This window comes from Chionomys nivalis, chromosome 5 (assembly GCF_950005125.1).
Source record: "Chionomys nivalis chromosome 5, mChiNiv1.1, whole genome shotgun sequence".
Lineage (NCBI taxonomy): Eukaryota > Metazoa > Chordata > Mammalia > Rodentia > Cricetidae > Chionomys > Chionomys nivalis.
Window position 1 is genome coordinate 45768607 of NC_080090.1, and position 16108 is coordinate 45784714.

General features: G+C 40.5%; 1 protein-coding gene across 1 annotated transcript; it reads right to left on the minus strand.

The window, feature by feature from the left end:
• Positions 1–814: 814 nt before the first annotated feature.
• LOC130874121 (olfactory receptor 2T1) lies at positions 815–1768 on the minus strand. Its single transcript, XM_057769119.1, has one exon. The coding sequence runs from the start codon at positions 1766–1768 to the stop codon at positions 815–817; it is 954 nt and encodes a 317-aa protein (XP_057625102.1).
• Between the last annotated feature and the right edge of the window lie 14340 nt (positions 1769–16108).

A 16108-nucleotide genomic window follows, 5' to 3' on the forward strand; every position in this document is an offset into this window, starting at 1 on the left:
CTTTATACAGTTTAATTCTGTCTTTTCTGGCAACTATCCCTGATTTCATTCATTGGCTGACTTTCATCCAAAAATAGTTTCTGTGGTTGTGTTGCAAACAAACAGAAGTTAAATACTGATTTTTTTTTACTGAAAGTAATAACCACTTAGTGAATTTAGCAAAAACAATGACTATTTGAGAAAACTGTGTTCAGTGGATCTTGCTGCCCCCTGAAGGATGGAAACACAGTGGTGGCTGTGCCAGCTCGCACCAGCTCAGGAAGGGCAGCACTTCTCTCCCCCTTGAGGGTGGGTTCGACTTACAGAGTATCCTAACAAGTACTTATATCATCTCATTCCTTCTCTCATTGATGCCATTCTTGCCATTTACTATGTGTAGCCTTATTCAACTCCAAAAAGTAACTCTCGGGGGAAATTCTCCAGTTTATAGTCTGAGAAGCCACTATATACTTATTTGAGGTCATAGGAACAAAGAAAGATATAAGAACGGGAAGAAAAAGCACACATTGTAGCGCCTGCCTGTAATTCTAGCACTCCAAAGGTGAAAGCCCCAGGACCGCCGTGAGTTCAAGGACGGGCTGGGCTACACAGCCAAGAAAAAATTCAGCCAGTGTTAAATAACACAATTTTGTCTCAAAACTCATGAGAAAAAGGTGAGTTGGGGGCGGGAAATAGAGGACACATGGAAGAGAGAAAAGTCACGTTTTCATGCTGACTTTTCCCCTGTGCACCCAGTCCTTCTTTGTACTGGAATCCTTCAGCTCAGGCCCAGCCGCACTAACGATTTCCCATTCGTGTGAGAAGGAAGCAACAGTCAAAAGTCTCCCGACCCTGGGTGAGAGCTCTTGAACCTCCCCAGTGCCCTTCTCAGAGCTCCAGCCACATCCTTGTTCCTCATGCTGTAGATGAGGGGGTTCAGCATGGGCGTGAGGATGGTGTAGAACACAGAAAAAATCTTGTCTTGGGACGGCGAGTGGTAAGAATGTGGCACCATGTACGTATAAATGGCAGCCCCATAAAACAAGGTCACCACGGTCATGTGAGAGGAACAGGTAGCAAAAGCCTTCTTTCTCCCTTCCACGGAGCTCATGTGGTAGACCGTGGCCAGAATCCGGGCATAGGACGCGATAACTACGGAGAACGGGATCAGCAGCATCAGAACGCAGCACACATACATCACTGTCTCGTAGAGGGCCGTGTCTGCGCATGCCAACTTCAGCACAGCAGGAGCCTCGCAGAAGAAGTGATTGATCTCTCGAGAACTACAGAAAGGAAAACTCATGGTGATTGGGGTGAGGAGGAAGCCATCCAAAGACCCGCCAAACCAGGAGCCTGCGATGATAACCCAACAGATTCGGCGGCTCATGAGGACAGGGTACCTAAGCGGATTGCAGATGGCCACGTAGCGATCATAGGCCATGAGGCCCAGAAGAAAGAACTCAGCTCCCACAAGGGTGAGGTACAGGAAGTGTTGAGCTGTGCATCCCACAAAGGAAATGGTCCTTTGCCCTAGCAGATAATCGATTAGCATCTTGGGCACAATGGTGGAGATGTACATCATGTCGATGAAGGACAAGTGGCTGAGGAGGAAGTACATAGGGGTGTGGAGGTGAGGGTCCGTGTGGATCAGAAAGATCATAATGCCGTTGGCCACCAGAGCGGTGAGGAAGATGACAGAGATGGTGGCAAACACAAGACCAGAGGTTTCCTCTGTGTTGAACAGCCCCAGGAAAGTGAAGTCAATGGACGACGCATTGTACCCTTCCATGGATCTTATGATGTGGCTGATGTGATGTAAAACTTTCCCAATAAAATCGTGATGCTGCCAGAGAGTTAGAATGACAATCTATGGAGTCAATGAAAGAAAACATTCAAAACTAGTTTTCCAGGTACTTTTAAGTTGATACACAACAACTGAATTATATAAGAATATTAATATCTACAAGTCTTAAGCACAATTTATCATTATTAATCAATAATTCCTTAAGTACATTGATCAAGATGTCAGTAGAAGTTACTGTACCATAGTCATATTCATATTTTACATCACCTAAGCATATGTATTATACCATGGTCTAGTGTGTATAAGGCTGGGTACGGCTTATCCTACCTTAGGTGAAATTTGCTTGGTATTGTTATAAAGGGTATCTCAGCAATGGTCAGCAAAACCACCATCATCAAAACATTCCTGACTCAGGCTGGGCATTGTCTCCCTACCATTTAGCCTTGAGTGTGTAATCTAACATTTGCCTAGCGTTAGACTATGAGAGAACGCTTGCTTCTGTTCACATTGTAACAATGAAGAGTGTACGGTGAGATGCACTGGGAAGGCAGAGTGCTCCTGCAAACTCAGACATCAAAGGGTCTGAAAAACACTCTTACTTTTAAGAACAAAATTTTCATTTTAAGATGATGAGGAAATGGAGTCATGATTATGATTAGCATAAGCATTGGTGAGTGAGATTAGCAATTAGGATTCAGAGGAAAAAGCACAAAGAAAAACATAAAATGCATATTGGATATTGAGCTACAACACACTGTTTTGAGAAATTTGAATATTTTTCAAGACAGGGTTTCTCTGTGTATCCCTTGCTGTCCTGGAACTCGCTCTGTAGACCAGGCTGGCCTCAAACTCACAGAGATCTACCTGCCTCTGCCTCCTGAGTCCTGGGATTAAAGGTGAGTGTTTACCACTGCTTATAGAAATTTAAATTTTTATAGTGTTCATAATTAACAAAAGCTCCATGACTGTGTATCTCATAATCTCAGATTTTAATAGGGGAAAATATTACCCCAGGAAAGGATGTGTAAGTCAAGGACGATCTTTTATGGGCTTTATGGCTGAGGTTGCTAGAGACCTTTTCCCAAACTCCCCGTGAGTTAATTCTAATCGAAAGCTCCACTAAACATTCCAAACCCATGAACATGTGAGGTGATCACCAGAATACAAGGGTATCAGCATCGTGAAGAGTACAGTTTTAGGTTCTGTATATCCATCATCACCTTTGCAATAAATCAAGAGTGAGGATCAGTGAGAGCCCTAGGCCTGGGAGCTGCGCCTGTCTGGTGGGCAGCGGGTTGGAAGCACTCCGTAAACAGGAGCCTCCATTCATTCTCTTCTCACTGCCTCCCAGAGCAGAGCCCGGCATCCACGACAGGGCTCACATGTGTGTCAAACACACGAGCCTGCTTGTTTTAGATATATGTGATCATTCATTCAATTGGTAAAAATCGCTTACAATGGGGCAATATTATAAATTGCTACAACCGAGGTGCTTAATTTTAAGTGATCAGGGTTATCATATTTTATTTTTCTAATTTCAAAAGTTTTATACCAGGTTTAACAACTGACTCTAACACTATATAAGATTTAATTATTACTTATAATATTCCAATTTATTTTGACTTTTTAGTTTATTTAATAGAGCTCATTAAGATATATAAGTGCAGAAAAATACTCTGTTGTAGAATAGCCTACGTTATTCACATTCCAACTGTTTCATAGCCCTGAGTCTCTCTTCCATGAGACCTTCTGACCCTAATAATAGAGAAAAGCTGTCCGTTGTTCCTCATATTTAAACACTTATCTCTAACCTTCATATTCACTCCTAAATAGATCTTTAGAATTTTATGCTGTTTGGCATTCTTCAGCAGTTAGCTAGCCTTAAAGCCACAGCACAGTGAAGTCTAAATCCGAGGACCCTTCCTTCTCACAGATGCCAGCCCTCCCTTCCTGCCGCCTGTTTGTTAAAGAGAACCTCCTCGCTGTGAATTAAGAGTCTAGATCAACGGTCCGACATGTTTATTATCTGCACACTTGGTACAAGGGAAGACTGTGAGTTAAACTATGCTTGTTGAATTCTGCTGACCACCGATTGCATCCCTTTGTGAAGATTAGGTACACAAGACAACAGTCAGAAACACCTGCAATGATTCTGTGCTTCACTCAGAAATTTGCTCTGGGGTGAAGTAGTAGCCGCACAGTAAGACAAATTTTGGAATCAGGTGAGCTGAGTTCTTTTCCTGGTTACAATGTGACTGAATTCTCTGACCTGGAATTGTCTCTTCAGACTCTGAGCTTCATTGCTTATGTAAATTAGACTGATCTAACGAAACAGCCAGAGCTAACGATGAATTTAAGTTACATTTTTTTTCTAGTATTGACTACAGGAAGAATATTATGTCTCTGTTTTTATACTGGACCCATCCTGTTGTTGACTCAGTATTTATACATCAAATTTACAGTTAATTCCATTGCAAGGGTTTTCAGGCAAGGCATATAGAGTTTTGCAAATTTGAAATTAAATAAGAAAATAATGTTATTATATTATACCATATAAAGTAGTGGCAATGGTTTATAAAACTATTGAGAAATATGTATGGATTTCTAATATTTCTTTTAAGTAATACACATATTCAAGCAAAATCATAAATTTAAATCGTCAATACCTCCAATCACCAGGTGTACAGGCTTGAAACTCCTTCACGGTTTATATTCTGGATCTCTTTCTTCAAACATCCCTTCACTTGAGGAAATTACATTTGCTCTGTGAAAAATGGAAATACTGTATAATGCCTGTGGGAAACCCAAGTGTCTTGGGGGAGGGCACAGACATGCTTGGATTTCAGGCTGGGTGACCACAAAATAACAAATAAACGTTATGTATAATAGGTATGATTTTAGTGGGTAAAATTCATTCTCAGGGTTAACTGGCATTTGATTTCACAACATCATACATAGAGATAAAGAGGCCCATTTGTTTCCTACTGGTACGTTCGAACACCCTCTCCTTTTCGGTGAGGCTTGTTTCCTTAAGTATGCACGTCTTCCTCCTGCTTTGCTACATGAGAACCCAGTGTTTGCAGGGTGTGTAAAATCTAAGCCTGTCCTTCAGAGAACCAACTGTCTGAAGTGTAGGTTGTAACCTTCACATGCTTCGGTGTGGTCGCTGGTGGGCCTTTTCATACCATCTTCCTCAGAGCTCACACACCGTCTTCCTCGGAACACGCCTGCGCTCAGGATGCTCCGCACTGGCTTAGAATCCGCCACATGGAGCCTCATTTTTGGGCTCTCCAACTGCTCGAGGACCCCTTTATTCTTCTGAAATATTGAATTCTACGTAACCATTGCAGAAACATGTAAGTGTTCCCCCCTCTGATAATAAGGAAAGAGGCTGGGCTCAAAATGAGATCTGCAAAAACTGCCTCGTTGTTACATAAAGCACCCCAGCTCCCCACTCATTCCTGTCCTTACACCCCAGTTCCCGACTCATTCCTGTCCGTGACTATGATGTCGGGATGAGAATACGGACATTTCACTGTGCTGAGAATCAGGATGCCTGTGTTTGAATGTGTTTTATCTGTTACTCTCAAATAGGATTTTTTTTGTGTGTAATTTTTTGAGTTTTTTGAGATAATTACATTTCTCCCTGCCCGTTCCTTCCCCCTCCCCATACATTCTTCCTCTCTAATATTTGTTCTGAACCAATTTATTTCTCGACTAACATTTAGTTAATTCTTAAGGAATAAACAGGTGTCAAATGAAATACTTAGACATGTGAACATATTGTAGAAGAAGACACTTTGCGCTTGCTGTCTTCCACGCTGCCCTTTCCTGTGAAATTTGCTCCATATTCCGACAGGAAACTTGATTTTGAGAACACTTTGCATTTGGTCTGGGGATGACAGACGACCACTGAGTCATAAAATTGCTTTGGATCTGTATTCCAGAACTTCAGAGAAACCGTGCTGTACTATAACGCACAGGGAATACAAATCCAAAGCGGTCATCTCAGTGCTGTGGACAGCCAGTCATTTACACATTGGGTGTGCTCCTGAAGTGACCCTGAGGTGATTGGCACCACTTAGCTGTTTCCTGCTTCAATTCCTGCCCAATTTTTATCAAGAACCGGTCTTCAAATATGAGGGTGGAATAAAGAAAGAATTTGTTAAGCATAGCAGAGGTGCTCCTAGATCATTTGCTACAATGCTTAATTTAATCTATAATTTTATAATGTTTTAAGGAAAACCACAAATTACTCATCCAATAGTTTAAAATTTAAAAGACTTAAAATAATTTGCTCATTTTTCCTATGTCACTTCACATCCCCCATCTTTTCTTACCATACAATCTCAATACTAGCTATTAAACACATCACAGCACAGCACACACCTTTTTAGTAGAAATTATAGAAGGACCATGTATCATTGCCATTCAATATTATTCATTTCATGATGCTCCAACTAAGTGATATCAGTTTGAGACGAAACACTAAGAGATCAGTTTGCTGCCACGTTCATTTAATACAGAAGGTGTGTTTTAAAGAGGGGTGGGTCATCCATAATTTAATAAACTCCCAGCATGCTACCACAACTTTACATTAATAAGTTCAGTGTTGGAGAGAGTGAAAGGGGACTTTTAGAAGATGGAAGGTGTTCTGTTTCTACAGGAAAATATTGCGACATTTAATGGACTTCCAGGTTGCACTAAGATTCAAAGACACCAAGCAATCATCTGTCGTGGGTCTCTGTAGCAGGATACGGCCCACCTGTGTGCTTACCTTTGGTCAGGACATTACAAGATGCAGCACACACAGACCTTTATATTTAGTTAAGGACTAAAGGTAGCCTTCACGTGTGGTGAGAAACTCTATATAAACAGATGCATACAAATTCCTAAGAACTGTAACTTGAGTAATAGCAATCAGCCAAAGACAGTATCATGCAAGAAAAATAATGCGTACCCCAAATTCCCTAAACAGCGTGTAACACAGGACCAAGAACAAAGATTCTTCCGTCTCCAAGAGAAATGTAACACTGCTCGCTTCCAATTGCTGGAGGGAAACAGTTTGCAACCGAGGGAAAATAAATACCCATGAGCAACTTTTTCTGTTCTTTTAGGAGGAAAACTTCCTCCCATTAAAGGATACTGGATCCACTGGAGCTTCTGGATGGAGGTCACTGGTAACGTAGGGAGCACCCACAGTGAGAAGAGGAGACATTAAATAGTTTTCTGGAAAGTCACAGGTGGAGACAGACAGAGCAGGTCTCTTCTCCGTATTCCTCATGGGAGTTGGTGACAGGCTGGCTTCATCCAATGGGAAATGTTCTGACCGAGAAGAATGTATCCAAAGTCACAAGGGTCTTTCTGCTACTGATTTCAAAGTGTTGACAAAGTATGACAAAAATTGTATGTTGTGTATGATTACCTCAGGATTTCTTCAGAAACTTTCTGCCATGTCCTCAACAGAGCAAATGTCATAAACAAGAGAAAAATAAATTTTTGTTATAGTTTAGTATTTTATTAGTAGTTTAATAATTATTCGTTTTAAAAGTAATGACTATGTGCCAGAAAGTTATTTTAAAAAAGCATAGAAAGTCCTCCCTTTCCATAATGACAAAAATATTCACAAAACATTATATGGAGAGCTGTTATCACATGAGGATATATGTATGTGGTTTATGTGTATAGTTTATGTATGTATAAATATTCTAATGCCAATTATTATGCATCAGCATAGATATACATGTACCTCTGTATAATGTATCTTTGTGTTTACATATAATCAACAATTTGTGTTGTTCTCAAAATATACCATAGGTTTTTTTAAGTGCAACAAATTATAATCATGAGCTGTTCCTTTTTATTGAAAAAAAACCATTTAAACAATATTCTGATCATGGTGTCCCCTCCCAGCCATGAACTATTCTGACCCGGGAAAATAATAGCATATTTTTCCCAAATGGTCTATCTTCAACACGTGTATTCTTTAAATCTATGGGATCAAAAACATGTATTGGTGAATGTCCTTTATACTTCATTTTGGGGATACATCATGAAGTGTTTCCTTTATAATATCTTCAATTTGAAATACCAAATCAATTTTTATAAACAACATGGGTTATGACATTAACATTACAGTTAAAATATTACAAATCTGTCCTCCTGTTCCCATAGATCCCATTTTACTGAAGCACTTCATAACTCTCTCTACTTAAGCATGAATGAATGAATGCATGCATGAATGAATGAAAGTCTTACTTCCTTAGTTAGACTTTTGAGATTGTTTTCCAGGTTTCTTTATTGATATGTCTGTCATTCATATGTAGAAAAACTACTGATTTGTGTTTGTTAATCTTCTATCTTGCTACATTGTTTACATTTATAAGCTGTAAGAATTTCTGCCGGAGTCTTTAGTATCTCTTAATACAGAATCATATAATTTGCGAATGAGAGTAATTTGATTCTCCTTTTCCTATTTCCATTGTTTATTTTACTTTTCTTACTGTTCCACTAAGACTTCAAGCACTATATTGAACATAAATGATAGCAGTGGGCATCATTTATTGGTTCTTGATTTCTGTCTTACTTAGGGTTTCTATTGCTGTGAAGAGTCACCATGACCATGGAAACTCTTATAAAGCAAAACATTTGATTGAAGTGGCATTTTACAGTTTCAGAGGTTTAGTCCATTATCATCATAGTGGGGAATGTTATGCCCAAATCCGCGAAGTCCCCTAAAAACCAACAAGGAGACTGAGTCCCGTATGGAAATGCAAAGAGCCTTTATTTTATGCAAGTTTGCAAACTCGGTCTCTCCACATGTCCAATGTATTGGAATAAACGGAAAACCCCGAGCTCAGTTAGAGTTGGGTTTTTATAGTAGTAAAGGTGGGGGTGAGGGGTTTCTGAGGTTCAGGACTCCTGATTGGCTGACATTTGTCTAGGGGTGTCCTGGTGAGCATATGTTGGCAGATGATCCTGTCTACAGTGTTTGGAATGTTAGGCATTTCTTGGGTTCTAGGGTGGTGCTCAGGTAATCTCAGTTTGTGGTTCTTCCTGCAGCCAGGTATTGCTTCAGGGTAAACTACTGAGACTCAGGCCTCCATTAAACTTATCTATGGTTGAGTCCTACTCTAGCAGGTGATAAAGGTTGGAAGTAAAGAACTTCCTTTGGGAGAGTTGTTCATATTTAGCTTATCATGGCTGGCACCAACAGGGAACATAGCAGCTAGGAGTATGGTGGCATGCAGACAGACTAGGTGACAGAGAAGGAACTGGGAATTCTACATCTTCTCTTAACATATTTCCGTTTATTTTACATACCAACAAGTTTCCCCTCTCTCTCTCTCTCCTCTTCTATGGCCCCTTCCCCTTCCCCATCGACTCCCTCCCCATCCACTCCACCTCCATCTCCAGTCAGAAAGGGGCAGACCTCCCATGGGCTTGTACAAAGCAAGTCACAGCAAGTTGAGGCAGGACAGAGCTCCTCCCCTTTTGTTAAGGCAGGGTGGGGCAATCCAGCCTGGGGAACAGGTTACTAAAACCAACTAAGGGCCAGGGAAATGTCCTGCTCCCACTGTTAGAAGCCTTATTAAGAGACCAAGCTATACAGTGTCACACACATACAGAGGGCCTAGGTCGGTGCTTGGCAGGCTCCCTACCTGTCAGTTAGGGACAGCTCAGGTTGGCTACCTCTGTGGGTTCCCCCATCATGAACCCCCTGACTCTTACAATCCCTCCTCCCTTTCCTACCACCAGACTCTTGGAGCTCAGCACAGTGCTCGTCTGTGGATCTCTGCCTCTGCCTCTATCGGTTACTGGCTAGAGTATCTCTAATAGCAATTAGGGAAGTCCCCAGTCTGTTACAGTTGGCAGCCAGTTCAGGCACTCTCTGCACTATTGCTAGGAGTCTTACTTGGGGTCATGCTTGTGGGTTCTTGGGGTTTCCCCGGCACCAGGTGTCTCACTAACCGCAAATGGCACCCCCATCAAAACGTCTCTTTTGTGACTCTCACCCTCCTTCCGGCCTCCAACCACCTCCTGCCCCCAGCCCATCCAACCCACTCCCTCTACTTGCAATCCCTCTGCCCCCAGTTACCCTGAAGATCTTTTCTACTTCCCCTCCCCAGGGAATTTATGCATCCCTCTTTAGGCCCTCCTTTGTTCTCTAGACTCTCTGGGACTGTGAATTGTAGGCTGGGTATCTTATACTTTACTCCTTATAACCTCCTATGAGTGAGTAAATACCATATTTGTCTCTCTGGGTGTCGTTTACCTCGCTCAGAATGATTGTTTTCTACTTCTATTCATTTGCCTGCGAATTTTATGAGGTCATGGTTCTTTACAGCTGTGTAGTACTCCATTATATAAATGTACCACATTTTCCTTTTCTGTTCTTCAGTTGAGGGGTATCTAGGTTATTTCCAGGTTCTGGCTATTATGAATAATGCTGCTATCAACATAGTTGAGCAAGTGTCCTTGTGGTATGAATGCACATCCTTTGGGTATATGTCCAAAATTGGTATAGCTGGATCTTGAGGTAAACTGATTCCCACTTTTCTAAGAAACTGTCACCAGATTTCACCAAAGTGACTGTACAAGTTTGTACTCCCACCAGCAGTGGAGGAGTTTTCCTCTTACTTCATATCCTCTCCAGCACTCCAGCATAAGCTGTCATCAAAGTTTTTGAGCTTAAGCCATTCCAACAGGTAAAAGATGGTGTCTCAGGGTCATTTTGATTTGCATTTCCCTGATGACTAAGGTGTTGAACAATTCTTTTTTTTTTTTTTTTTTTTTTTTTTTTGAGACGGGGTTTCTCCGTAGCTTTTTGGTTCCTGTCCTGGAACTAGCTCTTGTAGACCAGGCTGGTCTTGAACTCACAGAGATCCGCCTGCCTCTGCCTCCCGAGTGCTGGGATTAAAGGCGTGTGCCACCACCGCCCGGCTGAACAATTCTTTAAGAGACTTTTGGCTGTTTAAGAATCTTCTGTTGAGAATGATCTGTTTAGATTGGTACCACATTTTTAGTTGAATTATTTAGTATTTTGATATTTAGCTTCTTGCATTCTTTTACATTTTAGAGATCAGTCCTCTGTCAGATGCGGGGTTGATTAGAATCTTTTCCCGCTCTGTAGGCTGCTATTTTGCCTTATTGACTGTGTCCTTTGCCTTTCAGAAGCCTCTCCGTTTCAGTAGGTCCCATTTATTAATTGTCGATCTCAGTGTCTGTTGGTGTTATATTTAGGAATAGGCTTCTTGCCAATGTGTTCAAGGCTACTTGCCACTTTCTATTCTATCATGTTTAGTGTAACTGGATTTATGTTGAGGTCTTTGATTCATTTGGACTTGAATTTTATGATATGGATCTATTCGCGTTCTTCTACATGTCAGCATTCAGTTATGCTGGCACAATTTGTTGAAGATGCTTCCTTTTTTCCTTTAGCTTCTTTGTTAAAAATCAGGTGTTCATGGATGTGTGGATTAATATCAGGATCTTCAATTTGAGTCCATTGATCCATGTGTCGGTTTTTATGCCAATATCAAGCTGCTTTTGTTTCTATAGCTCTATAGTAGAGCTTGATGTCAGGGATGGTGATGCCTCCAGAAGTTCCTTTCTGTACAAAATTGTTTGGGCTATCCTGGGTTTTTTGATTTTCAATGTAAAGTTGAGTACTGTTCTTTTGAGATCTGTGAAGAATTGTGTTGGAATTTTGATGGGGATTGCATTAAATCTGTAGATTGCTTTTGGTAAGTTGCCATTTTTACTATGTTAATTCTACATATCCATGAGCATGGGAGATCTTTCCCTTTTCTGATGTCTTCTTCAGTTCCTTCCTTTAAATATTTAAAGTTCTTGTCAAACAGGTCTTTCACTTGTTTAATTAGAGTTATCCCAAGATATTTCATATTATTTGTGGTTATTGTAATGGGGGTTGTTTCTCTGATTTCATTCTTAGCCCGTTTATTATTTGTATATTGGAAGGGTACTGATTTTTTAAAATTAATCTGTATCCTGCCATATTCTTCCTGGTATTTATCAGCTGTAGGAGTTCCCTGGTAAAATTTTTGGGGTCACTTATGTATACTGTCATAAAATCTGCAAATAGCAAAATTTTGACTTTGTCCTTTCCAATTTGTATCCCATTAATCTTCTTAATCTTGGATGCTTTGTGTTATGAATTTATTGAATTCATTTACATACTTTTTATTTTATTTATTTATTTATTAAAGATTTCTGCCTCCTCCCCGCCACCACCTCCCATTTCCCTCCTCTCCCCCAGTCAAGTCCCACTCCCTCGTCAGCCCGAAGAGCAATCAGGGTTCCCTGCCCTGTGGGAAGTCCAAGGACCCCCCCCACCTCCATCCAGGTCTATTAAGGTGAGCATCCAAACTGCCTAGGCTCCCACCAAGCCAGTACGTGCAGTAGGATCAAAAACCCATTGCCATTGTTCTTGAGTTCTCAGTAGTCCTCATTGTCCACTATGTTCAGCGAGTCCAGTTTTATCCCATGCTTTTTCAGACCCAGGCCAGCTGGCCTTGGTGAGTTCCCAATAGAATATCCCCATTGTCTCAGTGTGTGCATGCACCCCTCGTGGTCCTGAGTTCCTTGCTCGTGCTCTCTCTCCTTCTGCTCCTGATTTGGACCTTGAGATTTCAGCCCGGTGCTCCAATGTGGGTCTCTGCTTCGGTCTCCTTTCATCGCCTGATGAAGGTTAATATTCAAGAGGATGCCTATATGTTTTTCTTTGGGTTCATCTTATTTAGTTTCTCTAGGATCACGAATTATGGCTCAATGTCCTTTATTTATGGCTAGAAACCAATTATGAGTGAGTACATCCCATGTTCCTCTTTTTGGGTCTGGCTTACCTCACTCAGGATAGTGTTTTCTATTTCCATCCATTTGTATGCAAAATTCAAGAAGTCATTGTTTTTTACTGCTGAGTAGTACTCTAATATGTATATATTCCATACTTTCTTCATCCATTCTTCCATTGAAGGGCATCTAGGTTGTTTCCAGGTTCTGGCTATTACAAACAATGCTGCTATGAACATAGTTGAGCATATACTTTTGTTGTATGATAGGGCATCTCTTGGGTATATTCCCAAGAGTGGTATTGCTGGGTCCAGGGGTAGGTTGATCCCGAATTTCCTGAGAAACTGCCACACTGCTTTCCAAAGTGGTTGCACAAGTTTGCATTCCCACCAGCAGTGGATGAGCGTACCCTTTCTCCCCAACCTCTCCAGCAAAGGCTATCATTGGTGTTTTTTATTTTAACCATTCTGACAGGTGTAAGATGATATCTTAAAGTTGTCTTGATTTGCGTTTCCCTGATCACTACGGAGGTTGAGCATGACCTTAAGTGTCTTTTGGCCATTCGAACTTCTTCTGTTGAGAATTCTCTGTTCAGCTCAGTGCCCCATTTTATAATTGGGTTGATTAGCCTTTTACGGTCTAGTTTCTTGAGTTCTTTATATATTTTGGATATCAGACCTTTGTCAGTTGCGGGGTTGGTGAAGATCTTCTCCCAGTCAGTGGGTTGCCTTTTTGTCTTAGTGACAGTGTCCTTTGCTTTGCAGAAGCTTCTCAGTCTCAGGAGGTCCCATCTATTCAATGAGGCCCTTAATGTCTGTGCTGCTGGGGTTATACGTAGGAAATTGTCTCATGTGCCCATGTGTTGTAGAGTACTTCCCACTTTCTCTTCTATCAGGTTCAGTGTGTTCCGACTGATATTGAGGTCTTTAATCCATTTGGACTTGAGTTTTGTGCATGGTGATAGATAAGGATCTATTTTCATTCTTCTACAGGCTGACATCCAGTTTTGCCAGCACAATTTGTTGAAGATGCTCTCTTTTTTCCATTGTATACTTTTAGCTCCTTTATCAAAAATCAGGTGTTCATAGGTTTGTGGGTTAAAGTCAGGGTCTTCTATTCGATTCCATTGGTCGACTTCTCTGTTTTTATGCCAATACCAAGCTGTTTTCAATACTGTAGCTCTGTAATGGAGTTTGAAGTCAGGGTTGGTAATGCCTCCAGACGATCCTTTATTGCATAAGATTGTTTTGGCTATCCTGGGTTTTTTGTTTTTCCATATAAAGTTGATTATTGTCTTCTCCAGATCTGTGAAGAATTTTGATGGGATTTTGATGGGGATTGCATTGAATCTATAGATTGCTTTTGGTAGAATTGCCATTTTTACTATGTTGATCCTCCCAATCCAAGAGCAAGGGAGATCCTTCCATTTTCTGGTGTCCTCTTCAATTTCTTACTTCAAAGACTTAAAGTTCTTGTCAAATAGATCTTTCACTTCCTTGGTCAGAGTTACCTCAAGATATTTTATGCTATTTGTGGCTATCGTGAAAAGTGATGCTTCTCTGATTTCCCTCTCTGCTTCCTTATCCTTAGTGTATAGGAAGGCAACTGATTTTTTGGAGTTGATCTTGTATCCTGCCATGCTACTAAAGGTGTTTATCAGCTGTAGGAGTTCTTTGGTAGAGTTTTTGGGGTCGCTTATGTATACTATCATATCATCTGCAAATAACGAAAGCTTAACTTCTTCCTTTCCAATTCGAATCCCCTTGATCCCCTTATGTTGTCTTATTGCTATTGCTAGAACTTCAAGCAATTGAAGAGGTATGGAGAGAGTGGACATCCTTGTTGTGTTCCTGATTTTAGTGGGATGGCTTTGAGTTTTTCTCCGTTTAATTTAATGTTAGCTGTCGGCTTGCTGTAAATAGCTTTTATTATATTTAGGTATGACCCATGTATCCCTAATCTCTCCAAGACCTTTATCATAAAGGGGTGTTGAATTTTGTCGAATGCTTTCTCAGCATCTAATGAAATGATCATATGGTTTTTTTCTTTCAGCTTATTTATATGGTTGATTACATTGATAGATTTGCGTATGTTGAACCAGCCCTGCATCTCTGGGATGAAGCCTACTTGATCATAATGGATAATTTTTCTAATGTGTTCTTGGATTCGTTTTGCCAGTATTTTATTGAGAATTTTTGCATCGATATTCATGAGTGAGATAGGCCTGTAATTCTCTTTCTTTGTTGGGTCTTTGTGTGGTTTTGGTATCAGGGTAACTGTAGCTTCATAAAAGGAATTTGGCAATGACTCTTCTGTTTCTATATTGTGAAATACCTTAAGGGGTATAGGTATTAGCTCTTCTTGGAAGTTCTGGTAGAATTATGCATTGAAACCATCTGGTCCTGGGCTTTTTTTGGAAGGGAGATTTTTGATAACCATTTCTAATTCTTCGCGACTAACAGGTCTATTTAGATCATTCACCTGTTCTTGGTTTAGCTTTGGTACATGGTACTTATCTAAAAAAAAAGTCCATTTCTTTTGCATTTTCCAGTTTTGTGGCATACAGGCTTTTGTAGTAAGATCTAATGATTCTCTGAATTTCCTCTGTGTCTGTGGTTATGTCCCCCTTTTCATTTCTGATCTTATTATTTGCGTGTTCTCTCTCTGTTGTTTAATTAGTTTAGATAGGGGTTTGTCGATCTTGTTGATTTTCTCCAAGAACCAACTTTTTGTTTCATTGATTCTTTGGACTGTTTTCTGTGTTTCTATTTTGTTGATTTCTGCCCTTAGTTTGATTATTTCCAGTCTTCTACTCCTCCTGGGTGTTTCTGCTTCTTTTTTTTTCTAGAGCTTTCAGGTGTGCTGTTATGTCCCCAATGTATGCTTTCTCCGTTTTCTTTAAGTGGGCACTTAGTGCTATGAACTTTCCTCTTAGCACTGCTTTCATCGTGTCCCATAGGTTTGAGAATGTTGTCTCTTTATTTTCATTAAATTCAAGGAAGACTTTAATTTCTTTCTTAATTTCTTCATTGATCCTGGTGTGGTTCAGTAGTTGACTGTTCAGTTTCCATGAGTTTATTGGCTTTCTGCGGGTAGCATTGTTGTTGCATTCTAACTTTAGTCCGTGGTGATTTGATAAGACAGAGGTGGACATTGATATTTTTTGTATCTGTGGAGGTTTCCTTTGTTTCCGAGTATGTGGTCAATTTTCGAGAAGGTTCCATGAGCTGCAGAGAAGAAGGTATATTCTTTCCTATTTGGGTGGAGTGTTCTATAGATGTCTGTTAAGTCCATTTGCTTCATTACCTCCAATAATTCTCTTAATTCTCTATTAGTTTTCTGTCTGATTGACCTGTCCACTGGAGAGAGAGGTGTGTTGAAGTCTCCTACTACTAGTGTGTGTGGTTTGATGTCTGCCTTGAGTTCTAGTAATATTTCTTTTACATAAGTGGGTGCTTTTATATTAGGGGCATAGATATTCAGGATTGAGACTTCATTCTGATGAATTGTTCC